Here is a 26,318-nt window from a genome sequence, read left to right as displayed (position 1 = left end):
GGTGGGGACCGGGGGCTTGAACCTGGGTCCTTGTGCATTGTGACGTGTGCTCAACCAGGTGCGCCATCACCCAGTCCCCCCTTTTTAAAAAAGAATATTTATTTATTTTTAGAAATTCTTTCTTTTTAATTGGATAGAAGCAGAAATTGAGAGGGGAGGGGAGATAGAGAGGGAGAGGGAGACTGAGATGAGACACCTGCTTCACTGCTTGTGAAGCTTTCCCCCTGCAGTTGGGGACCAGGAGCTTTGAACCTGGTCCTTGTGCACTGTAATGTGAGCCCTTAACCAGGTGCACCGCACCGCCTGGTGCTGTAAGCCCTCAGCTAAAAACTTGAGGGGCTCCCTCTGCAGTCCTTTCTACTCTTGTCCTTTGCCCTGTCAGCCCCATCTCCTTAGCTCAGGAGACCCTGTGCTCTGTCAGACAGGCAGCTTCTCTAACAGCTTCTGCGTCTCACTTACAGACCCCTCTGCTGTGGAGGATCCTGAGTGCTGGTAGCGTGGCTCTGTCCTCGCATCCTTCTCACAGGGACTCCAGAGAGGCTACTGACAGAGGAAACAGCTCCTTTCTGAAAGCAAAGGTGTCTTCCTGTCCTTCTGAGAATCTTTGTCACATAGTGGTGACAAGCCTGGCTTACAGCTCTGCCGCTGGGAACTGTGTGGCTTTACAAATGATGTGGTGTGTTCTGCCTCAGCTCCTTGGAACTGGGTATGCTGTTAGCACCTACTTCCTAGACTTCAGTACTGACTTCCTGCTCTTCCTCCGCACGGAACCCAGCTTCCAGCTTAGCCTCCATCACACTTGGGGCATCTTCAGAGTCGTGTCTTTGCCTCTCTGTCTCTGTCTCTTTTTTAAAACTGGATTTCACCAGGTTATTTGTTTATTTATTTATTTTTTTTGTCTGTAGGGTTATCCTAGGGGCTCAGTGCCAGCACTGTGAATCCACTGTTCCTGTGGCCATTTTTGCCATTTTATTGGATAGGACAGAGAGAAGTTGAGAAAGAAGGGGAAGACAGAGAGAGAGAGAGAGAGAGAGAGACACCTGCAGACCTGCTTCAGCACTTGTGAAGCATTCCCCCCTGCAGGTGGGGAGTTGGGGGCTCGAACCTGGATCCTTGTGTGGGTCCTTATGCTTTGTACTATGTGCGCTTAACTGGGCGTGCCACCACCTGGCCCCCTGTGTCTCTGCCTATTTCTCTCATCTCTGAAAAATAAGTGAACCCAAAGCAATGAAGCCTCAAGTACACATATACATTTTTTAAGACTGCGATGAAGCATGACAGTTGTGGAGCATGGCAGCTGGCCTGTTACTAGGAGCTCAGCTGATTCTCTGATTACTTAGCCGCTCTGGCTACTGCCCTGCTCACAGCCACAGAGCCTGCTGAATCGGATACGAACGTCTAGTCTACTGTGAGAGTGCCCCTATCCTTAAGGCTGGAAAGTTGGTGGTGATTTAAAAAGTAACAGTCCTCTCTCAAAGACATCTTGTTCCAATAGAGATTGGTATCTGTGGTTTATTTGTTTGCTCCCTAGTGATATTTTTGAAGTCGGTGACTCTAAGCACCGTCTGTGTAATAAACAATACGCAGGATGATTATGCCCATAATTGTTCTTGCCATGTAGGCAGATTTCTATTTTCCTGTTCACTTCCCACTTCACCTGGGGTGGTAGTGATGCCATTTTCTGTCAGGAAAGTCTCTTAGAGCTATTGCAAGGATCTGTTCTCATCACGAAAGTGTAAGCTGCAGAGCCTCCGATAAATAAAAACTGACTTTCAAGAGTTGAAAGGGAGGAACTTGGCTTTTATAGTTCCTTGAAAAGAACATTTCTTCAGAGAAATCTACGGCCATAGTCTAGCCCCGGGCCTGGCAAGCCAGGAGCGGCATTGCTGGGCACTCAGTTGTTCCTGGCTGGGAACAAAAGACCCTTGTCACCAGGCAGCAAATAGATTCCAGGCTTTTGTTGAGTGATGTCACATCTGCTTTGTTTTCTCTTCCACCTGTGTTGGCTGGGCGTGTCTAAGGCACTTAGTGTGTTAAGGAGAACAGACTTACTCCATATAAGCCATAGCTTTCACTATTATTATTATTATTATTATTATTATTATTATTTATTTTCCCTTTTGTTGCCCTTGTTTTATTATTGTTGTAGTTATTGTTGTTGTTGTAGATGTTGTCGTTGTTGGATAGGACAGAGAGAAATGGAGAGAGGAGGGGAAGACAGAGAGAGGGAGAGAAAGACAGACACCTGCAGACCTGCTTCACTGCCTGTGAAGTGGCTCCCCTGCAGGTGGGGAGCCAGGGGCTTGAACCGGGATCCTTACGCTGGTCCTTGTGCTTCGCGCCACGTGCGCTTAACCCATTGTGCTACCGCCCAACCCCAAAGCCATAGCTTTTTTGGTTACTGATATATATGCCTCTCACCATCTCCCAGGCCAAAGTGGTGATTGTTAAGCTCTGCACTTAGCCAGAGTAATGACGGTTCCAACAGACTTCTTACCAGGACCGCCGCTAGGGAGACCAGATCCACTGTCTATGGAAATGCTTAAGGTGAACATTTCCCATGACCTGAAAATCGTACTTCAATTTTCATGAAAATTACCTGGAGACACTCTTCTACATGAACACCAAGACACTGCATGAGGACACTTACACACTGACCACATCTTTACAACCATGAAAAATAGAAACGTTACCTGTCAGGCGGGGAATGAATATGCTGTACATGGTGGTGGCATATGTTCTGCATGGACTGGAATAGAGTGTGGAAGATAAAAGCACTGTGACGGAGCCTCTGTCGACACCGCACACTCTCAGAGGTGTGGTGTTGAATCGGAAACAGCAGACTGCAGAATGGTACCCAGCTCAGTACACTTAAGCGGTTTTATTTGGACCGGTCCACTGTGAGTGATAGCTGGGTAGAGAGAGTGTGGAGCCCTTAGTGAGGGGGTGCTGGCAGCCGTCCTTGGTTCTCATGGTGGGGTGTTGATCAGGCATGTCGTTCCGCTGGCAGAGTGGGAGGGAAAGGTGGAAGGAGCAGGTCGGTCTAATCTGCACTCCACCATCTTCCTCATCTTCCCTGCGAGGCATGTGGGATAGTGTCCCAGCTGTCTCATTTCTGCCCAGGGAAGTCCGGTTGGCATCATGGTGGCATCTGGAACCTGGTGGCTGAAGCAGAGAGTTAACATATAGAGCCAAACTGTTGAACCTAAAGGCAAGAATATTGCAGATGAAGATCTGGGGAGGTCTCCATTTTGGAAAGAGCTAGTAGCTTTCCTATTCTTTACCCTCATGTTCATTCCAGAGTGAGCCTCTGTTTTCCCCTTAGGAATGGCGGACCTTACTTACATTTCTGTGGGACTGGAAAAACCGGTAGTGGGGGAATATGATGCCTGAAGTAGGCTGACGACTAAGGCGTGACTGTGCACAGGGCTTATCTGAGCACCTGAGAAGGAAAGCAAACCAAGACTAGTTTCGAAGAAACACACTGTTTCTAACACACACGTCTCAGTGAAGCACTGTTCGTTGTTTTTTGTTTGTTTGTTTGTTTGTTTGTTTTTGCCCCATCTCAGCAAAGGCTGGATTAGATTTTATTCCACAAGGAATGATTCCTCTTTTACAGGAAACAATCCTGGTCTGTTTCCTAGTTAGGCTAAATCAGAAAGCTCATGGTTTCTATTTCTCATTTTTAGATCATCAATAAAAAATAACTGGAAATAACATGGCAAGCGTTGCAGTTGATACAGTGCTTATAAATATTTTACTGCTGACTACTATGCAGTGTAGTGCTTCCTTATGTTTGTTTCCCAGTGACTTGCTGAGAGCTAGGTTGCCTCCATTCTTGGAACTGAGGCCTTGATTTCCTCACCTATAAAATAAGATTAATGGATTAATGGTAGTCCAGGAAGTGGCACAGTTGATAAAATTGGGACTCTCACAGATGAGGTCCTGAGTTCAATCCCCAGTAGCACATGTAACAGAGTGATGTCTGGTTCTCTCTCTCTCTCTCCCCTATCTTTTTAAAAACAATTATTTATTTATTTATTATTGGATAGAGACACAGAGAACTTGAGAGGGGAGGGAGAGGTAGAGAGGGAGAGAGACAGAGAGACACCCGCAGCCCTAATCATCACTCACAAAGCTTTTCCCCTGCAGGTGGGAACCAGGTGCTTGAACCTGGGTCCTTGTGCATTGTAATGGGTGCTCTTAACCAGGTGCACCACCATCTGGCTTCCAAAGCCTCTTATCTTTCTCATGAATAAATAAATAAAATCTTTTTAAAAATAAGATAAAGGGTAAACTCATCTTCTTTCCCTTTTGAAGGATAACTATTAGGAATAAAAGAAAAACTAAGTGGGAGGGAGTGGTAGAGGATGAGAGACCATGACTGAGATGGTCGTGTTGGGTGCAGGTGAGGGGCCTACGGCAGACTGACCTGCTTGAGTGCACGTGTTACAGTGCGCAAGGACCTGGGTTCGAGGCCCCATTCCCCACCTGCAGGGGCAATGCTATCCTTTGTGAGTGGTGAAATAGTGTTGCAGGTGTCTCTCTGTCTCTCCCTCTCTACAACCCCCTTTCCTCTAGATTTCTGGCTCTCTCTATCCAATAAATAAAGATAATAAAAAAGTTTTTTTTAATATTTATTCATTTTCCCTTTGTTTTTGCCCTTGTTGTTTTATTGTTGTAGTTATTATTGTTGTTGTTATTGATGTCTTCGTTGTAGGACAGGACAGAGAGAAATGGAGAGAGGAGGGGGAGATAGAGAGGGGAGAGAAAGACAGACACCTGCAGACCTGCTTCACCGCTTGTGAAACGACTCCCCTGCAGGTGGGGAGCCGGGGGCTTGAACCGGGATCCTCTCGCCGGTCATTGTGCTTTGCGCCACTTGTGCTTAACCGCTGTGCTACCACCCGACTCCCATAAAAAATTTTTTTTAAAGCGGAAGGATCAGCGTGAGGATCCTGGTTTGAGCCCCCGGCTCCCCACCTGCAGGGGAGTCGCTTCACAGGCGGTGAAGCAGGTCTGCAGGTGTCTGTCTTTCTCTCCTCCTCTCTGTCTTCCCCTCCTCTCTCCATTTCTCTCTGTCTTATCCAACATGGACAACAACAATAAAACAAAGGGCAACAAAAGGGAATAAATAAATATTTAAAAAAAAACAAACTCTTGACCACAGAGGTTGATGTTCTTTTCTTCCTTGATGCCAGGAAAAGAGAACAGGAATGGTTTGGATAAGAACTTTGAACACAATTCTGTTTTTAAAAAGCATAGGTTTTAAGAAAGAAGCACTATTCACAACTCGGCTGTGGGGTTTGCGCAGGCAGCTCAAGGACAGGGAGCTGAGGAGGCCGGGCCTCTGTTCAGGCCCTGCTGGGGTGAAGCCTTCTCAGCAGCGTCAGTCTGGGCCAGAAAGCGGGGTGCTGGTGAGCCCTGCTATGCTTGCAGCCAGACATGACTGACCTGGAGACTTCCAGAGAGTACTTGTCTTTTTACTATGTACATACTTCATTTAAAAATTTTTTTATATTTATTTTCCCCTTTGTTGCCCTTGTTTTTTATTGTTGTAGTTGATGATGTCTTTGTTAGATAGGACAGAGACAGACACCTGCAGACCTGCTTCACCGCCCGTGCAGCGACTCCCCTGCAGGTGGGGAGCCGGGGGCTCGAACCGGGATCCTTACGCCGGTCCTTGTGCTTTGCGCCACCTGTGCTTAACCCGCTGCGCTATCTCCGGACTCCCCGTTTGTTTTGTTTTAATGAGACAGACAGAGAGAGGGGGGAGAGAGATACAGAGATACAGGGAGAGAGAGAGGAGAGAGAAAAATACAGGGCGAGAAGACCAGAGTGCTGCTCAGCAGAGGCTCATGGTAGTAACGTGAGGTGATTGAGCCTGGTCCTTTGGAGCCTCAGGGCATGAAAATACTTGCCTTCTCCTCACAGTCTGCTACTGCTTTCTCCTATTTACTCTCTCTTTCCTTCTCTCTCTCCTCTCTCTCTCTCTCTCCTTCTCTCTCTCTTTCCTCTCTCTCCTTCTCTCTCTCTCTCTCTCTCCTTTCTCCTCTCTCTCCTTCTCTCCTCTCTGTCTCCTTCTTTCTCCTATACTCTCTCCTTCTCTCTCTCCTCTCTCTCCTTTCTCTCTCCTCTCTCCTCTTTCTCTCTCTCTCCCCTCTCTCTCTCCTCTCTCTCTCCTTCTCTCTCTTTCACGGCTCTCCCTAGTTTCTGCTCTTAACCCAGCCCAAATCATACACTCAACTCCTAATTATCTTACTTCAGAGATGCTGCGGCCCACACCCATCCTGCAGCTGGGGGTAGGATGTGTCCTGCCTTAGCACTTACGCCTGGGATTCCAGCGGCTTCTTCAGCAGACAGGCTCACTGGACCTAGTTCATCTAATAACACCAGGTGTCGCTTCTTGGGGAACTTTTCTTTTGTGATTCAGGATACTGCACAGCTGCAGAGTGGCGTTCGCTTTTCTGCTGGACTCTTATCCCCGTTTATCCTCCTAATGGGTCATCGGTCCTTTAGCGGCCGGCTGGCTTTCAGGCTCAGACACACACCTGCTTCCTTCATCTCCGTGTACAGCTGCTACCAGTATGTCGACTGATCTGACCAGTTCCTGTCTTCACTGGCCCAGTCTGGGGTTTCTTTCAGTCTTTGTCTGGGTTTGATCTTATGTAGGCACACAGCACTGTTTTTAGCTGTCCAAAGGGGCCTTCTTGACCTGTCGCTGACCAGCCAGCTTTGCGACTTCATTCTGCTTGCCCGTCTCCTTGTTTCTGTAAAGTTAAGGCGTCGAGGGCCAGATGGCGGTGCCCTTGGTTGAGGCACACGTCACAGGGCGCACAGGGCAGGAGTACATGGGACCATGTTGTCATCTCTATAGCTTTGGCACTCCAGGCCGGCTGCCAGAAAGAGACAGAGAGGCGGGCAAAGAGAGCGAAAGAAACCACAGAGCTGACGTTGCCTTTACTGCAGCGGGAACGGGGCTTCAACGCGGAGCCGACACGACAGAGCGGCCCGTTGTCCAGGTGAGCCGTTCTGTTGCTCTTCTTCGACCTTGTCAGAACCCTTATCATAGAGCAGCACGAGGGCTTCTCATCATTTCCAAGAAGAAGTCCAACTCCAGTAGGAATGTGCCAGGGCTTCACCGATCCACTTGCCCGTTGTGCAAATGCATTAATTAAGCACTGTTTGCCAGGTCTGTCCTCTTACAGCAGCCACTGGGAGCGTAAATAGTAACCCCCAGATAACACAGTGAGTAAGTGCGGTTGGGTTGGGTTGGGTTGGGTTGGGGTGTATAAAGGGCCAACAGTCTCCCTACACGGCAGCCTTGTTCTGCCTTTGGAAACCCAGGAAAGCTGCTTTCTGATCGGTGCTATTTCTCGTCGGAGGAGTACGTGGGTTTTTTCAAAAAAAAAAATTAATTTATCATTGAATAGAGACTTAGAAATTGAGAGGGCTGGGCAGCTAGGGAGAGAGAGACACCTGCAGCCCTGCTTCCCCACTCACAAAGCTTTTCTCCTGCGGGTAGAGACTGGAGGCTTGAACCCCGGGCCCTCAAGCACTGTCATGTGTGCTCAACCAGGTGCACCACCGCCTGGCCCCTGGTCATCTTTTTTTATAACCACTGAGTGGTCTCCTCAGCCTAGTTTTTATCATTCTCTCTCTCTTTTCTTTTTTTTTGGGGGGGAAGAGGATGGCAGAGAGAGAGAGAGAGAGAGAGAGGAAGGTGGAGAGCAGGTGAGCAGGAGGCACCAAGGCACCACTCCGCCACTTCTGGGGCCCGCAACCTACGCCTCGTGCAGGACCTGTGCTCCGCACACTGAGGCATCCCCCAGCCCCTGAGGGCATTTCTTTTTTATTATTATTTATTTTTATTTAAGAAAGGAGACAATGACAAAACCATAGGATAGGAGGGCTATAACTCCACACAGTTACCACCACCAGATCTCTGTATCCCATCCCCTCCCCTGATAGCTTTCCTATTCTCTATCCCTCTGGGAGCATGGACCCAGGGTCACTGTGGGATGCAGAAGGTGGAAGGTCTGGCTTCTGGAATTGCTTCCCTGATGAACATGGGTGTTGACAGGTGGATCCATACTCCCAGCCTGTCTCTCTCTTTCCCTAGTAGGGTGGGGCTCTGGGGAAGCAGAGCTCCAGGACACATGGGTGGGGTTGTCTGTCCAGGGAAGTCTGGTCGGCATCATGCTGGCATCTGGAACCTGGTGGCTGAAAAGAGAGTTAACATACAAAGCCAAACAAGTTGTTGAACAATCATGGACCTAAAAGCTGGAGTAGTGCAGATGAAGTGTTGGGGGGTACTCACTGCAAACTCTAGTGTACTTCTGCTTTCAGGTATATATTTTGTCCTAGTTTATGGATACGTGTGAACATATGCTCTCTCTCACAGAACCTGGTCTATATCTAGGTTTTGGGACTTTGTTAGGAAGTGAACCGCCTGGAATGGAATTAGAGTATACTATGAAAGGAAAGGTCTCACCGTGTAATGAAGCTGAAGGGTTGTCATTCCACACCTGAAGTCTCTGGACACAGTCTGAAGTGAAGCAGGCTGGGGTGGCACTCGTTGCATTAATTAGGTTGGGATCGGCAGATGCAATATTATTTGGCATGAATTGAGAGAAGCATGCAGGAAAGTGCGCCCCACCCTAAGGTTCCAGGACTGGGGGAAGTAGGGGCTCTATAGTGGAAATGTGAGGTTCCTGCTGTCTTAGGGTTTAAGAAGACAATGGATAGTTATTGTTATCATCACATTATTTGGTAATTGGGTTAACTTTGAGAAGTCCCTTTGTTAGGGTTTGCTGTACAGTACCCAGCATCTTGTATATAGCTGTGCCACCGGTTGCTTCTGCTCTCCCTGGTCGAGGTAATTTCTGAGGGCCAAATTGTGCCTCCACATCCCCAGTGATCCATGTGGCAAAGTTTAGTCCTTCCGATTGTAACTGTACTTGGATGTAGGGACTTCACAAAAGGTGCTTTAAGTTAAAAAACAAACAAAAAAAAGTGGTGGTCTGGGAGTTGGCGCAGTGATAAAGCTTTGGACTCTCAAGCGTGAGGTCCCCAGTTCGATCCCTGGCAGCACATGTGCCAGAGTGATGTCTGATTCTTTCTCTCTCCTCCTATCTTTCTCATAAATAAATAAAATCTTTAAAAAAAAAAAAAGGCATTAGGATGGGCTGTAAACAGATGTGTCCTGTGAGAAGATTGCGTTGCAGATGCCCTGAAACAGATGGAATGATGGACAGGGGAAGAAGACACAGGGAAGCGTCTGTCTGTCTGTCTGTCGGGGAAGGAGGCACGCGAGAGGAAATGAACCCTGACTTTAGACGCTGTGCCTCCATATAAGGAGGAAGGAAGCCCTGTTGTTGCAGCCAGGCCCGCAGCTGGTCTGTGAGCACTGCTGCTTTCAGAGGAGCTAAGACGTGGGGTCAGTGCAGACTCTTGCTACTTCCAGGGCAGACAGCCTCACCCAGAGTGGCCTAAGGGAAGCACAGCTGGCTTGTGTTAACTGGAAGAGGAGGACCTTCCTGTAGCCAAAAACGCGGCGAATGACTGCAGATGTCACCAGAAGCTGGCACTCTGTCTTCCAACTCTGTTTTCCTCTGAGTGGGCTTCATGCTCGAGCATCTGCTAGAGGTCCCAGGCAGGTCCAGGATCACATGTTCCCAGGATCAAATCCCTATGAAAAGACAATATTGCATCCATTTAATTGGTGCTTAGAAACTAAGCAAAAATATCTGTTTGTACTGACTGAAGAACTGAATTTGGAAAACTATAGCTTATTCCCCCTCTTGAGCAAAAACCTCATTTCCTCGTGTGCCTCTTACAGCTTTGTAACAGTTTTCCTCTAGGAATTATTTTTTCCTCCAAAATACCTTATCCCCAACACTCCCCTCTGCCCCCATATCCTAGTTCTAGCTTCTCTCTCTTTTTTCTTTCTCCGTAATCTAGTAATCACACCCACTTCCTGGTATGGTCTGGCCATAGTAAGAGCAGTAGGATCAGTATCTCTTTTTGATTTAGTCTGAATTTTTAGGAAGTAGTTTGGATTCCTCATATTTCACCTAAGGTCATTTAAACATCTTGATGCCTTTTTCAGAATAATGGCTATACCAGATGTCAGTGATTCTTATCTGGAAACTATCGGTTTTCTGTTATAGACATTACTTTATGTGAACCTCAGGCCATATCACTGAGAACTTATTAATCAAAGTCATTTAGTGTGTATGTGTTTGGTCATTTGACTTTTTTATTAGTGACTTAGATTTACAATATTATGAGATAGCAGGGGTATACATTTTAGTTAATTATAATTTCATTTCCATACCATTCCCACCTCCAGTTCTGTGTCCCCACTCCCTCCACTAGAAACTGCAGTGTATATATATATATATTTATTTATTTATTATATTTTATATATAATAGTATACATAATTATATATACTTTATATATTTATATATAATTATATATACTATTATATGTAAAAATTAATATATTTAAAGTTAAATTTAAACATTTGAAATAAAATATAAAATAAATTTATATATTTATATATATTATATATTTAAATGAAACAAATATATTTATTACATACAATATATATTTATACTAATATAGAGATATATTTATATGTTTACTAAATATATTTCTAGGCTAATATAAATATATATACTTGCCCTTTTTCCCCCTGTGCCTTCTCTTCCTTTATAAGTCACACTTAACATCTATCGCTGCTTCCAAATGTGCCTCATTTTTTCCTTTTCTCTCTCTGGTCCTGATGGAGTTGGATTTCAGAGCCCTCTGGTCATCTGCCCCTATCATTTCTTCCCCTCTCTGAGTGTATGAACCAGAATTTTGTATGGGGTACAGAGGTGGGAGTTCTGGCTTCTGCAGGTGGATCCGCACCCCCAGCCTGTGTCTGTCTTTCCCTGTGGGGCAGGGCTCTGGGGAGGGGAGGCTCCAGGGCACATGGGTGAGGGCGTGGTCAGTTGACTTTGTTTTTTTTTTACTTAACTAGAAACAACAACAAAGTTCACAGAAGTCTTCCAGGTGGTTAGGGATCATTAATAATTATGTTGTGAGAGATGGTTAGGTCTTCTCTTCAAAAGAACACGAACACAACAACTGTTTGGAACAGAAATTCTTTTTATAAATTGTTATCTTGGGAGTCGGGTGGTAGCGCAGCGGGTTAAGCGCAGGTGGCGCAAAGTGCAAGGACCTACATAAGGATACTGGTTCGAGCCCCCGGCTCCCCACCTGCAGGGGAGTTGATTCACAGGCAGAGAAGCAGGTCTGCAGGTATCTGTCTTTCTCTCCCTCTCTGCCTTCCCCTCCTCTCTCCATTTCTCTCTGTCCTATCCAACAATGACATCAATAATAACTACAACAATAAAACAAGGACAACAAAAGGGAATAAATAAATAAGCTTACCGAATATGGACATGAAATTTATTATCTTAGTTTTAAGCCTATTGTTGTTGTTGTTGTTATTATACAGAGACAGAGACTGAGAGTGAAAGAAACCATAGCAATAAAACTTTTTCAGGGCTGGGCGGGGTAGCACACCTGGTTCAAGCCCCCGGTCCCCACCTGCAGAGGGAAAGCTTTGAGAGTAGTGAAGCAGTGCTGCAGGTCTCACTGTCTCTCTCTCCCTCTCCACCTCTCCCTTCTCGATTTCTGGCTGTTTCTATCCAACAGATAAATAAAGAGATAATAATAAAAGAATAAATAAAACTTTCCTCAGTGTGGTGCAAGCCAGGTTTGAACAGAGCAGAGCAGCACATCATTCAAGTAAGCAATTCTGCTGGCCTTCTAGGCTTTCTAAAAAAAATGTATTTATTTATTTATTTATTTATTTATTTATTTATTTATTTATTCCCTTTTGTTGCCCTTGATTTATTGTTGTAGTTATTCTTGTTGTTGTCATCATTGTTGAATAGGACAGAGAGAAATGGAGAGAGGAGAGGGGACAGAGGGGGAGAGAAAGACAGACACCTGCAGACCTGCTTCACCGCCTGTGAAGCGACTCCCCTGCAGGTGGGGAGCCGGGGGTTCGAACTGGGATCCTTACCACGGGTCTTTGTGCTTTGTGTCACGTGCACTTAACCCGCTGCGCCACCGCCCAACTCCCCTTTTTTTTTTTAAGGCAGTGGATTCTTTCATGTAACCATTTTTATTTTATTCCCTTGCCATTATCTATATGCATGTATGTACATGCATGTAAATTCTAAGTATGTATGCATGGTTTATAACGATAGCATGTTCACAGTGTCTCTGACACTTGGTGGAGTGTGTAAAATAAGAATTTCTGCTGTATGATGTCCTATTTCAAGTGTGCATGTTGTCTCTCTAGCCTGTGAGTACTTACTTAGTACTAGCTGTGCACTGAGTACTGGAAGTCAGCCTGAGTCAGTAGTATGGGGACACACAGAACTGCAGTCCTCATAAAGCTTGTTGATGCAAGCTGCACTTGATGCGAGGATGGCGAGGGGGTGTGTGAGCTCATTCAAAGACCCTGAGCAACGGCTGAAGGAGGCATGGGCGTTCAGACCTCCACCAGGGAGAGCTGAGGACACTGACCACGCTGTCCACTCGACGCGCACGTGTCTGGAGGACAGCGAGCTAGGCGGTGTGCCGGCTGAGTGACGAGGACGCGTGGTGTGTAATGGAACCTGAATCCGTATTAACAGGCATCCTCTGATGGCCCAGGTGGCACTGGCAGCAAATGAGAGCTTCAGCCTACCTGTACGACTGCCCTGTTCTTTGTCAGTAAGTGAATGGAATGCTGGCTCCTTCACGTGCTTTTCTTAACTTTTTGTATGACTAGATGGTTTATTCAAACCCAATCTCTGGCAGATTAGAAAGATAGGAGTACTATCTAAAATTAACTAGGTCGTCATATATTCTTTTTAAAAATATTTATTTATTTATTCCCTTGTGTTGCCCTTGCTGTTTTATTGTTGTTGTAATTATTGTTGTTGTTATTGATGTCATTGTTGTTGGATAGGACAGAGAGAAATGGAGAGAAGAGAGGAGGACAGAGGGGGGAGAGAAAGATAGACACCTGCAGACCTGCTTCACCGCCTGTGAAGTGACTCCCCTGCAGGTGGGGAGCCGGGTGCTCGAACCAAGATCCTTACACTGGTCCTTGAGCTTTGCGCCGCCTGCAGTTAACCTGCTGCACTACCGCCCAACTTCTTATGTATATAAATTTTTTATTTTAGAGTAAGAAAGAGAGAGAAGGCAATCTCTGGATCTCATATGTGGAATATAGACAATTGAACAGACAAATGTGAAAAAGACAAAACGTCAACCTATTTTCAAGACTGTGAGAGAACTGTAGTGGTTATCTGTGAGGGTGGACATGGGGACACAGATCTTTGGTGACAAGAGTGGTGACAATAAATAAACAAATAAATGATATATATACATATATATACAAACAGATGAAAAAAGAGAGACGAGGAAAGTCACACACACACAGAGCACTGCTCAGCAGTGATTTATGGTTGGGGTAGGACTGAGCCTGAGGCATGAAAGACTTTCTGTACAACCATCATGCTGAGTCTTTTTGCATAGCCATTTGCCGGGCTAGCATAGGGGTGTCTCTTCCCGGGCGTGCACTCTCTGGGTTGGAGAGAACTTGACTACAGCCAGCCTGGGCTGCTACTCACTCAGAGAAGTGGGAGAGATGACTTGAACTTGTGGTAGAGTGGCAATGCAATGTCTTTATTGATCAGAGAGCAAGGCTTTTAAAGGTCAGACCTGGAAGTGACAAGTCAGAAACGGAAATGGCTAGGAAAGGGGTGGAGAAAGGCAAACGGGCTCTGGGAAGGTAGAAACTTCCTTAGCAACTGTTGCGAGGGTTTTCACTGGTGGGATTAATGATACCCTGGAGGCAGGGAGGGTCTTGAAAGATAGATCAAAGGAATGGAATGGGTGGGGATCTTTCAGGCAAGACAATGACTAGGTAGATAGGTATCAGGAATGCAGGGTGGAGCAGGGGGATCTGGCTTAACCATTTCCCAACAGCCATTATGATAGCTTCCCTGACCAAGGTCCTTTTGTTTTATTTATTTATTTATTCCCTTTTGTTGTCCTTGTTTTTTTTTATAGTTAATATTGTTGTTATTGATGTCGTCATTGTTGGATAGGACAGAGAGAAATGGAGAGAGGAGGGGAAGACAGAGAGAGGGAGAGAAAGACAGACACCTGCAGACCTGCTTCACTGCCTGTGAAGCGACTCCCCTACAGGTGGGGAGCCAGGGGTCTTGAACTGGGATCTTTATGCTGGTCCTTGTGCTTTGCACCACCTGCACTCAACCTGGTGCACTACCGCCCAACTCCCTGTCCTTTTGTTTTTAAGTCAAAATGGAAAAAACAGATGATTTCTTCAAAATGGAGAGCCACCTGTCAGACATCATATATTGTACACCATTTACAGTACCTGTATGTCAGTGTGAAACAGTGACTGATTCATTCTTTGAGGAAGTAGACGGACATGATTAAAAAAAAAAAAAAAAGCAAGACTACTACAACATATCCGGGGAGATGTCTCTCCCACCCTTTGGACAGATGCCTAGATCCTTTTCTTGGAGACTATCAGCAACATGAGAGTTCAGCCCTTCCAGAAACAGTCTGTTCACATGTCGGTGTCTCCGTGGATCTGAAACTTTTCCTTCTCAGCTATGCAGAGTAGAGAGTGCGGGGTAAACGTGGCAGAACACAGACATGTGAAAGCGTGAGCCCATCTTCAGATGCGGGACCAAATCTTGTCTTTGTTCACTGTGGTTAGACCACACTTGTGCTCTCTGATTTCCATCAATTTTTCCTTTTTAACATGACCTGAAAGATAGAACAATCTGAGAGAAGAATTCTTTTCCTTTGTATTATGTTACCCACTTCCCCCAAATTTTACTTTTTGTCCTAGGTCTATTTTTTTCATCTTTTAAATCTGGAAACTAATTTTTTTTCTTTGAGAACTTTAATATATAGTTACTGTAAAGTACACAGCCCCACTGTGTAAACTCAGCATTTGCAAAAATAAACCCCCTCGACAGTGAAGGACTCCAGTCACAAATCTTGAAGGTAAACTTCAGCCTTGCCTTAGTTTCTTCTTTTGTTCTAGCTTTGTTTACGTGCTTCTTCTTCTAGCATTTGCCCTTCTTCCGTAGCCAGTCAACAGCGTCAGGTTGAAAGCTGTCAGGAGCTGCTTGTTGCTGGCTTTGAAAGTGACTGGGATCCATGTGGATTCAGTCGGCTAGGAAGGATTGTCGGTTTCCCCAATGAATGGGTACTCACGGGATGCACCACGGGAAGGTCGATCCAGTGCATCCCTGTTTACGCACTAATGTAGCTTGAATATGGGTGCATATGCAGGACATTTCATAACACAAAGACCAGGAAATCATTGTTTTAAGAGACTCATCTAATGTTTTTCTTTTTTTATGTATTTTATTTATTTATTCCCTTTTGTTGCCCTTGCTGTTTTATGGTTGTTGTTATTATTTGTTGTCATCATTGTTGGATAGGACAGAGAGAAATAGAGAGAGGAGGGGGAAGACAGAGAGGGGAAGAGAAAGACAGACACCTGCAGACCTGCTTCACTGCCTGTGAAGCGACGCCCCTGCAGTGGGGAGCCGGGGGTTCGAACCGGGATCCTAGCGCTGCTCCTTTCGCTTTGCATCACTTGCGCTTAACCTGCTGCGCTACAGCCCAACTCCCCATCGAATGGTTTTCTAGAGGAGGTATTTAGAGTATGTGTAGGAGCATTTTTAGTTTTTAAAAAACTGATATTTAGTACCAGAGGGCCAGGTATACTAGCCAGTCTGCTATGAAATGGCAGGTCCCACACGGGAGAGAATGACACCACTCAAAATGATAGTGGCCTGGGGGGGATGAGGACACAGAACTCTGGTGGCAGGAACATTATAGAATCATGCGCCTGTTGTCTTCTGATTTTGTAAATCAATTATCGAATCACTAACAAAATTTTTTTAAAAAAGTAAGTAGCCTCAGCCCTGAACTCCAAGAAGAAAGTCTTCAAAACACTTGGAGAACCTCTCAGTGTTAACCTAGTCACATAAGTAAACTCTAATCAGGAAATGGCAATAGTCACGTGAAGAGATGGGAGCTGCTTGGGGTGGGCATTCAAATGGTGAGCACCAGCCCAACCCCTTCACATCAGCCAATCCTGGGCTGCTAGTCACTGCAACTCCCCCTTCAAGCAGCTGCCATCTGACTGCGATGAGAAACCAAAGGCGTGCTCACTGAGGGAGTGAAGCAAAGGCAGTGAGAGTGAGGGGCAAAGATGAGACCACTGAGTAGTCAGCAATCTGAGGGAAGCGTCCGTCACAGAGGCTGCCACACGCCGTCCAGACCAGATGATGTGCTTACCTCAGAGTGGCGAGAGCTGGTGACCTCACCCTTCTCCTGAGTCTTGACTTGACTGTGAGGTCTCTGTCCTTGACAGGAAACATCCTTTCCAGTAGATCTCCCAGATATTTCAAGGTGCAGTTGTATCATTGTCTAAAAGGTTTGGCTTTGTATTGTCCTGCCTTATTAAACCAATTCTAGGAAATGCCATCTTACTCTGGCCATCTGTGTCCATGAGTGGTCGTGTTGGAAATATGTTTCCTTCTTGTACCAGTCTGCGTAAGCAAACCAGAATTGTCACTGTCGTTAGCGAGAGATGTCTACCTGGTCTAAAGAGACTTCTGTAGCAATATCTGAAGGAGGGTTTTTGTTTGTTTGTTTAGGTTTTTTTCTCTCTTGACAAGTTTATAGAGAGCTTAAAAAGTTGATCTTGGAATGATGCAACCCAAGGAGAGTGTGAACCCCTCACTAGCCACTGTCCAGACGGTGTAAGTTGAGTCAGGCTTCAGGCCAACTAGACTGTGCTTCAAGTAGCCGATGTCTGTGATGAATCCGCGCTCTTGAGTTGCGGGTCAGAACTCTCACCAAGTGGTTTCCTGCCTGCTCAAAGTGATGTTTTCTGAACCTTGGTTTATTGCTGGTCATCTTTCTGTCTCTCACCGTTGAGGAACGCTTGTCCTGAGTAACGTGTGTGTGGGATCTGTGCTTCTTTAAATGGGGTATAGACCAAGACTGCTGAGCCATGCCAGGCTTCCTGTCTGTAAATACTCCGCTTCTAATGACGTTTCTGGCTTGGATCTAGACTGGAGAAGTTCACTCTTCTTTTCCTAAATCATCAGTGTTTGATCCTCCTTCTGTCTTTCAAAGGCTCTCTCTCTGTGCAGACACTTGAGGTTTCATGATCATTCTTCGTCCCCGGTGTTTCCTCTGCCTGCAGTGTCCTCCCCACTGTCTTTGTCCGTTACTCCTAACCCAAGAGCCCCGGCGACCCCTCAGGACCTCTCCTTTTGCGACCAGAGCACACTCTACACAGACCTCTTGGAAGTACCGTGTTGAGTTTTTTTGCTCATGTGTCTTGTCATGCCACTAGACTGTGAATTGAAGGCACAGAGGGTTTCTCTACATTTTTTATCTCTGAGCCCACTGTAGTGTTTGGCATTTGGTAATATTCCAACAAATATTCTTGGAGTCCAATTCATATTTATTATGGCACTTAGGGGTCACTAAGTCATCTTGTATAGGTGGCTAAAATGACAAAAACACTATCATGGCTGACCTGTCTCTCAAGGACTCATACTGATGCCTAGTTAGTTGTATTCTAAACCCCTCCTAACATTCATTTCCTATACCAACCTCACTGAAAACACTTTAGCCTTTTTTTTTTTAAAAAAATTATTAGCGATTTAATATTGATTTACAAAATTACAAAATAACAGGGGTATAATTCCACACCTTTCCCACCACCAGAGTTCTGTGTCCCATTCCCTCTATTGGAAACTGCAGTGGTTCTCCCAAGGTCACAGATACGGGCTGACTATTATTTCTGTAACTATCTGTCTGTACTTATATATAATTGCCCATTTCCCCCCTATGGTCCTGCCTTGTCTTCCTCACTAAGTCACACCTGCTACTTCTGAGTGTCCCTTCCCTTTCCCCCACTTCTCTCTCCGAGTCCTGATGAAATTGCTCAGAGTCCTCATTAATGTTTATTTGTTGACTCTTCCCCACCCTCCTGTTTCGTCTTTGTAGTTCATGCCAACTGGACGTCACGTAGCACTTCCGTTCCTTAATCTATTGTTAGAAAATGAGAAAAATGTTTGTAGGAATGATTTGAATATAGAAATATAATTGATAAAGATTGTTGACCAGACTGTCAGGTTTCTTTCTGTTACCCTCAAGTTTTCATGAGACATGCAAACCATCCAGGTTAGCAATACTAACAGAAAGTGGAAAACAGCTGGGGAATTTCTACCATCCAGTTGTTTTGCATAGAGCAGTGGCTTCTAAACCAGCCTGCCTAGTTCAGAATGAGAGAGACCGGAAGTCTGTGGTTGGCTGCAACGCAGAAAGCCCGTGCTTGCTTTGCTTTACTCATGATTGGGACGACGGTGTTTGTGAAGGGGAAGCAGATGGTCGGTATATATTAATCAATCTTATAAGCTCACACATGATGTCAAAAAAGAAACAATGAATTTGTATGAGTTGAACTGACAGAGACAAGGACTCCATTTCCAAGGGGTGTATTATTTATCAACAGGTGATCATTCTGATGACCTTCAAAGTCTCTCTGTGAACCTGTGGAGTATCTTGGGGTGTGCGAGCAAGGCCACATTCACATCACACGTTGTCATTTTGATCTTTCCTCCTCCCTTGTTCCACCCCCATCATAGTGAAGTAGCTTCGATCCCAACATCCCCCTGGAAGGAAGCCAGTAATGTCATTACAGATGGCAGTGTGCCCAGACTCTCTTTAAAAAAGCATCCCCTCTGCTGCTAGTTAAGTTTCAGAAAGGGTCGTGTTCACGTTTATATTAACAAGCATGGTGAAAAGGCAGAGTCCAGACAGATGAGAAGCTATGTCTCTTTCTAGTCCTAAGAGTTCGTGGTCAGACTGAATCATCCTTCACTCTCCCTCTCCTAAGTTTGGAACACTGGCGACTCCATAATGGATGGTGTGGCAGGGCCAAGTAGGCATCACTTACTGGGTTCCCACTTTCTGTCCCTTTGCTTTCTGCAGGGTTCTGTACATCGGGCTGGCCTGTAACACGGCGAGATACATCTATATTTCCTACCTTGAAAACGCCTGGATTATTCTCCCCATGGAAGTTCTTCAAGGTAAGTTAGCAGCTGGAGTCCATACTTCCAGTGAGGGAGAAATGTTAGGGGAAAAATAACCAGAGGGCTCTGAACTCCAACTCCATCAGGACCCAGGGAGAGAAAAGGAGAGACATTCAGAAGTAGCAATGGGTGTAGGTGTGACTTAGGAAGGAAGAGAAGACAGGGCCATGGGGGAAAAAATGGGCAAATATATATAAGTACAGACAGATAGTTATAGAAATAATAGTCAACCCCTATCTGTGAGCTTGGGAGAACCACCGCAGTTTCCAGTGGAGGGAATGGGGACACAGAACTCTGGGGGTGGGGGTGGAGGGAGGGAGAAGGCTGAATATGGGACAGTCCCACTCATAGACAGAAGCTGAGAAATAAGAACAGAAGGGGAGACACCAAGCAGAACTTGGACGGGAGCTGGTGTATTGCACCAGAGTAAAAGACTGGGGGACGGGGAGGCTTCAGGTCCTGGAACAGGCTGGCAGAGGAGGACCTAGAGGCCATTGGAGTGTGATGTGGAAAACTGAGAAATGTTACACATGTCCTAACTACAGGGCTTTACTGTCGACTGTAAACCATTAATCCCCCCAATAAAAAAAAGAAAGTGAATTATAGTATTAAAAAAACATCTCTGGTGGTGGTGGGATTGATGTGGAATTACACCCCTGTTATTTAATAATTTTGTAAATCACTAATAAATTTTTTTGGAAAAGAATTATTTCTCTATATTAAAAAAAAAGGAAGGAAGGAAGGAAGGAAGGAAGGAAGGAAGGAAGGAAGGGAGGGAGGGAGAAAGGAAGAGTTTGCTTTCAACATTTGACTCTGGGAGGGGTGGCTCCACACTGCTCTAGGTCATATTCGTGTGTTTGTTAAGGGAGAGGTTCAGGTCGGGGGACAGGTTCTTCAGTTACTGTGAGAATTACCTGTCTTATTTGTTGAGCCAGACAAAACTGGATCTGACCCCACACCCTAGTGACTAAACAAAGCAAGAGGAACTCTGTAATAAACTCTTAGGGGCAGTTATTAGATATTTGTCCATAGATGACTTTACAGAATTAAAAAGTTGTTTTTTAAGATGTCTTTGCATCTGTAGATTAACCATACTTACTGGAAATGGTTGTCATAATACTTTTATATACTCTGTCACTTTATTGCATCTACTGACATAACTAAATTCTTATAGTCATATTAGTGCTTTCCCATGAGCCTTTAAAATCTTTGCTTAAATCCCCTAACCTGAAATTTTCTCTTAGCTTCAGTGTGTAAATTCCCTCCAACATGTAACTTTGAAAAAAAAACTTTTTAATTTATTTTTAAATATTTATTTATTTATTCCCTTTTGTTGCCCTTGTTGTTTTATTGTTGTAGTCATTATTATTGATGTCGTCATTGTTGTTGGATAGGATAGAGAGAAATGGAGAGAGGAGGGGAAGACAGAGAGGGGGAGAGAAAGACAAACACCTGCAGACGTGCTTCACCACTTGTGAAGTGATTCCCCTACAAGTGGGGAGCCGGGGACTCGAACCAGGATCCGTACACCCATCCTTGCACTTTGTGCCACGTGTGCTTAACCCGATGCGCTACTGCCCAACTCCCCCAAAAAACCTTCTATGACGCTCTTGTCATAGGACTTACCTAGCAGTACAAGAAAAAGAATTTCTAGTCAAAGCTCATCGCCATTTTAACTTACAGAAAAACCCAGATGATCTCTCAAACACTTCTGTTAGCAGCTTGGCATTATGGTAAAAATAAAGTTATTTTTAAATGATAAACGAAAGTGCGTAAATACTTTTAAGACTAAAAATAAAGGCAGCAGGACTGCGTCTGGGATCTTCTGGTCTAGCCAAGGCAACTGTCACTACTTGTGCTAAGTCGCACACCGCTATATATAGTTTGACGGGCATTGCAGATTTCGATGTCACCCTAGTCCTGAAGGTGCAAGGGCAGCAGCAGAGTAGCAGGGTGGGTTAGCATTTTTCTAATCAGAACTCGTTGTGGAGAAATAAGATTTTCTGTTCTTCTAGGGGATTTGTTTGTTTGTTTATTTTTTAAATTTTTATTTTTTTTTCCTTTTTGTTGCCCTTGTTATATATTGTTGTTATTGCTGTCGTCATTGTTAGATAGGACAGAGAGAAATGGAGAGAGGAAGGGAAGACAGAGAGGGGGAGAGAAAGACAGACACCTGCAGACCTGCTTCACCGCCTGGGAAGCGACTCCCCTGCAGGTGGGGAGCCGGGGCTTGAACCGGGATCCTTCCGCCAGTCCCTGTGCTTTGCACCACCACCTGGCTCCCTTCTTCCGGGTTTGTTAAATAGAGAAGATGGAGAAATTGAGAGGGCGAGAGAAAGAGAGACACCTGTAGCATAGCTCTTCCACTTAAGAAGCTTGCCTCTGTCTTGAACTCAGGGCCTTGCAGATGATAACGAGTGCACTCGACCAGGCCCCTTGTTCTGTGTGCTTTTAGGAAGGAAGCTTAGTCCGTAATCTGTTGGGCATCAAGGTAAGACTGGATACTGATGAAAACTGTGACGATGCGTCTTCTTCTTGAACTTTTACCCCGGTTTAGTAGTCGGCATTCTCTTGTAGTGTTATCACTTGTGTGGTTGGGCTGCCATTGGCAAGGAGTAGGGAGATGGCATAGTGGTCCTGCAGAAGACTGTAATGCCTGAGCTTTTGAGGTCCCGGGTTCAGTCCCCAGCACCAACATAAGTCTTTGTGGAGTATTATTGTGGTCACACAGAGAAATAACCAGCTACCATTTGCAACCGATATGTGTCTTCAGTAGGCAACTGGTGATACCAATTTGAAGAAGCAGAAGGCAGATTTCCTGCTCAGACGGAACCCACAACTTATTTTGAAAACATTCAGTAGGGTGGGGGTATAACATAATGGTTATGCAAAAAGACTTTCATGCCTGAGGCTCTCAAGTCCTAGGTTCAGTCCCTTACACCGCCATAAGCCAGAGCTGAACAGAGTACTGGTAAAAAAAAAAAAAAAAAAGAAAGAAAGAAAGAAAGAAAAGAAAACATTCAGTGTAGATTTGGAAGATATTTAGGCTGAGCCCCTGCTTTACTTCATGAGACTCTAGGCTGGAACATTCAGTGTAGATTTGGAAGATACTTAGGCTGAGCCCCTGCTTTACTTCATGAGACTCTAGGCTGGGTCCTGGCATCACATGAGAGCAACTCAAACAAAACCAGACTGCTTTGTCCACGTTCTCTCTCTGACTCATAAAAATTAAATGTAAAATTGGGTTGGAGAAGTGACCCAGTGTAGAAGACATTCGCAAAGCCTTCAGTGCAGCTCTGGCCCTGGGCCAAGAGCTTTTCTTAAAAGAGTAAGATGAATAAGCGATTCTAACTGACTAGACTCAATTCTGAGTTGGGTAGAGAGGAAGAGGGAGTTTCTAGTTTTCCATCATCTTTTTCTTTTTTTCTTTTTTTCTTTAACCAGAGCACCGCTCAGCTCTGGTTTATGGTGGTACGGAGGACTGAACCTGGGACTTTGGAGCCTCAGGCATGAGAGTCTGTTTGCATAACCATTATGCTCTCTACCCTCTGCCCAGTTTCTAGTTTTCAAACCTTATCTTAAAATCCCATGAAATTTTCCCTTCGACTTCTGTATCGGAAGCATTTAGACATACACAGTTATAACGAAGTAGAAAAAAAAAATTCTAACTCAAGTAGGGTAGGTAGCATAATGGTTATGCACAGTGACTTTTGTGTCTGGGGCTCCGAAGTCCCAGGTTCAGTCCTCTGTACTGCCAGAGCTGAGCAGTGCTCTGGTTAAAAAAGAAAGAAAAAAAGGAAGGAAGGAAGGAAGGAAGGAAGGAAGGAAGGAAGGAAGAAAGAAAGAAAACAAAATCTAACTTGAATTTATTGTGCGCGGTTTATGGTTATGAATCCTTGCAGACTATTGAGATGGATGTGATCAAAAGCATTCTTGCCATGAAAACACATCGAAATACAGACATAAGGCCAGTCTGGGGTTGCTGTGCCGTAAAGGGACCCACCTGGAGTACTTTAGCTAACGAGTCAGACAGGGAAGGCTGGAAAGGAGGTCTGCGTCAGATGCCTCCACAGAATGCTTCTTCAGCGGGATCCGGGTTAAGGTTCTGATGTAAGAATGCCTCTCAGTGTTGTCAGTAGGATGAGTTTGAATGGATTTGTTCTCTTATTTGGTAAGCCTACCCAACCGAGAAAGAGTCATGTTTTTCTTTCTCTTACACCCTGGAAGAGCATAGAAAAATTATGAAAGGGTCCCTATGCTACTCTGACCTGACCGTGGAAACTCTAGACGAGATTTCAGCTGTATTGACGTGGGCACTTTTCTGTCTGGTTTAACTCTTTAGAGCCAAATCTCTAGCCACACAAATACAGAAGAGAGACAGATTCTCTAGTTTCATAATTTCAGTTGAAAAGTTTGCATACACTGGGGCCAGGCAGTGGCACACTCAGTTGAGTGTACATGTTTCAGTGCTCAGAGAACCAGGTTCAAGCCCTGGGTCCCCCCCTGCAGGGGGAAAGCTTCACAAGCAATGAAGCAGTGCTGCAGGTATCTGTCTGTCTCTCCTTCTCTCCCCTCTCCTTCCTTATCCCTCCCTTTTCTCTTGATTCCTCTCTCTCTACCCAATAAATAAGTAAAAACATAAGTTAAAAAGAAAAATTTGCACACAAAAGTAATTGTTGGTGTTTCTCACCTGGGAAGTTCACAAGTTACTATGCCTGTGGGCCTGGGTTCAAGCCTCTGCAGGAGTAAGTTTGATGAGCAGTGGAGCAAGTGTCTCTCCTAACTCTCTTTGTCTCTCACCCTCTATCACAAAGAAAGAAAAGGGGAAAACTGGTGATCAGAGCTGTGGAATCTTGCAGACACAGAGTCCCAGTGATCACCTAATGGCAAAAACAAACAAGTCAGCATTAAAATTAATTTTTAAACAGTATAGTCTTATAAATGATAATAGAGGCTCTTCCTTTCCTGAGTTGGTTTCAAATATCTGCACTATTTCAGACCTTAGCAGTTACTTGTTCTCCCAGTTAGTTTGCTTGCAAAGACTAGTGTTATCTTTTTTAAAAAAGAATATTTATTTATTTATTCCCTTTTGTTGCCCTTGTTTCATTGTTGTAGTTATTCTTGTTACTATTGTTGGATAGGACAGAGAGAAACGGAGAGAGGAGGGGAAGACAGAGAGGGGGAGAGAAAGACAGACACCTGCAGACCTGCTTCACCGCCTGTGAAGTGACTCCCCTGCAGGTGGGGAGCCGGGGCCTCGAACCGGGATCCTTACGCTGGTCCCTGCGCTTTGCCTCATGTGCGCTTAACCCGCTGTGCCACCGCCCGAGTCTCTAGTGTTACCTTTTAAAGGCCTGTCCATTTTCTTTTCTTTCTGTTGCCAGGGTTTTCACTGGGGCTTTGCACCTGCACAATTCTACCAGTCCCAACTGATCTACCTACCTGTCCACCTCCCTCCTCTCTCCTTTCATTAAAGGTGAGACACGGGGGAGGGAGGGGGAGAGAGAGAGAAGGACAGAGAGAAAAAGAGTGACAGTACCATCCTGCTTCACTGCTGATGAAGCTTCTCCTGCCCAGTTGTCCCAGGTGTTGGTAGAGGGCGCAGGCCCAGTGAAGTGTGTCTTCTGCTTCTGCGGTACCTCTCGATTCCCCAAGTGCTCAAATTGGTTCTTTCTGTCTTTGCTGGAACAGAGAGAGGAGAGCAGGAGAGACACCGCAGCAGAGCTCCACCACCCACAGAGCAAACTTTGGTCCCTTCCTTGGTGCTCACGTGGGTACTAGGACCAGAACCCAGGGTCTCACATATGGCAAGGCATGTGCTCTGGCGTATGAACTATCGCCTGATCATTAATTTCTAAAAAAAAATCAGGATGAAGGGAAAATGTATGTAATTTAGATATTTTTTAAATGCTATACCTCTTTTCTTTAAAATATTTATTACTTAATAAATATTTTAATATTAAATACTTATTTTTCCCTTTTGTTGCCCTTGTTGTTTTTATTGTAGTTATTATTGTTGTTATTATTGATGTTGTCATTGTTAGATAGGACAGAGAGAAATGGAGAGAGGAGGGGAAGACAGAGAGGGGGAGAAAGACAGATACCTGCAGACCTGCTTCACTGCCTGTGAAGCGACTCCCCTGCAGGTGGGGAGCCGGGGGCTAGAACTGGGTTCCTCATGCCAGTCCTTGCGCTTGGTGCCATCTGCGTTTAACTGCTGCGCTACCGCCGGACTCCCAATTTAGATATTTTTTTTTTAAAATCTTTTTGTTATCTTTATTTATTGAATAGAGACAGCGAGAAATGGAGAGGAAGGGGGGAAATAGGGAGAGAAGTAGAGAGACACCTGCAGCCCTGCTTCCTCCCTGCAGGTGGGGACCAGGGGCTTGAACCTGGGTCCTTGCACATTGTAATATGTGTGTGCTCACCACCACCCAAACCCCCCCTTAGATGATGCTTTTTTTAAGAGGTGAAAAGTATTGAAGCTGGACCATAAATCAGGTTCTGAGCCCTGGTAGATCAAGCATGAGAGAAACATGACGCATCAGTACACCTTGTACTTAAAGTCACCTTTGGGGAAGTGAATTTTTTTTTTTTTTTTTGGCTTTGATATAAAAGCATTTCTCCTATATGACTCCATGGCAGGAAGCTCTGAACACGCAGTAAACTGTGTTGATTAGGCTTGACATTTGCTATCTCTGGTTTGGGTGCTTATCTATCCTAAAACCTGCTCTCAGGTTTGCCTAGGGCATAATACAGGAATATAAAATACACAAGCATACTCACACAAAGACACATACACACACACAGACACACACACACACACACACACACACACACACACACACACTGTATCATAGACAAGCTTTGAAACTACTTGCCTCTTTCAAGGTAAAAGTTAGAAAAGCTCTATTTTCTCTCTTTAAAAAAAAAATTTATAAAATGGAAACACTGACAAGTCCATAGAGTAAGAGGGGTACAATCCCCACCACCAGAGCTCCGTTATAATGAAGATGTTATCCAAGCATGTTCAGTCCTGTGGAAGGCCGGCACTATCTGTCTGAGATGTGACAATTGTGTAGTCAGACAAAGCA

The 26,318-nt window shown here is 45.0% G+C and overlaps 1 protein-coding gene across 2 annotated transcripts in view; it reads left to right on the top strand.

Annotated features, from left to right (window-relative positions):
* The window catches only part of MFSD6 (major facilitator superfamily domain containing 6), a 49,906-nt gene that overhangs the window by 9,079 nt on the left and 14,509 nt on the right, over window positions 1-26,318 (top strand). For both annotated transcript variants that reach the window (XM_016190770.2, XM_016190771.2), the window contains exon 2: window positions 19,124-19,221. In XM_016190770.2, coding sequence (XP_016046256.1) covers window positions 19,124-19,221 — 98 coding nt within the window. The remainder of the gene's footprint in view (window positions 1-19,123; window positions 19,222-26,318) is intronic.

The sequence above is a fragment of the Erinaceus europaeus genome, chromosome 18 (assembly GCF_950295315.1).
Source record: "Erinaceus europaeus chromosome 18, mEriEur2.1, whole genome shotgun sequence".
NCBI lineage: Eukaryota > Metazoa > Chordata > Mammalia > Eulipotyphla > Erinaceidae > Erinaceus > Erinaceus europaeus.
The sequence above is the reverse complement of the archived record's forward strand: the minus strand, read 5'-3'. Positions and strand labels throughout refer to the sequence as shown.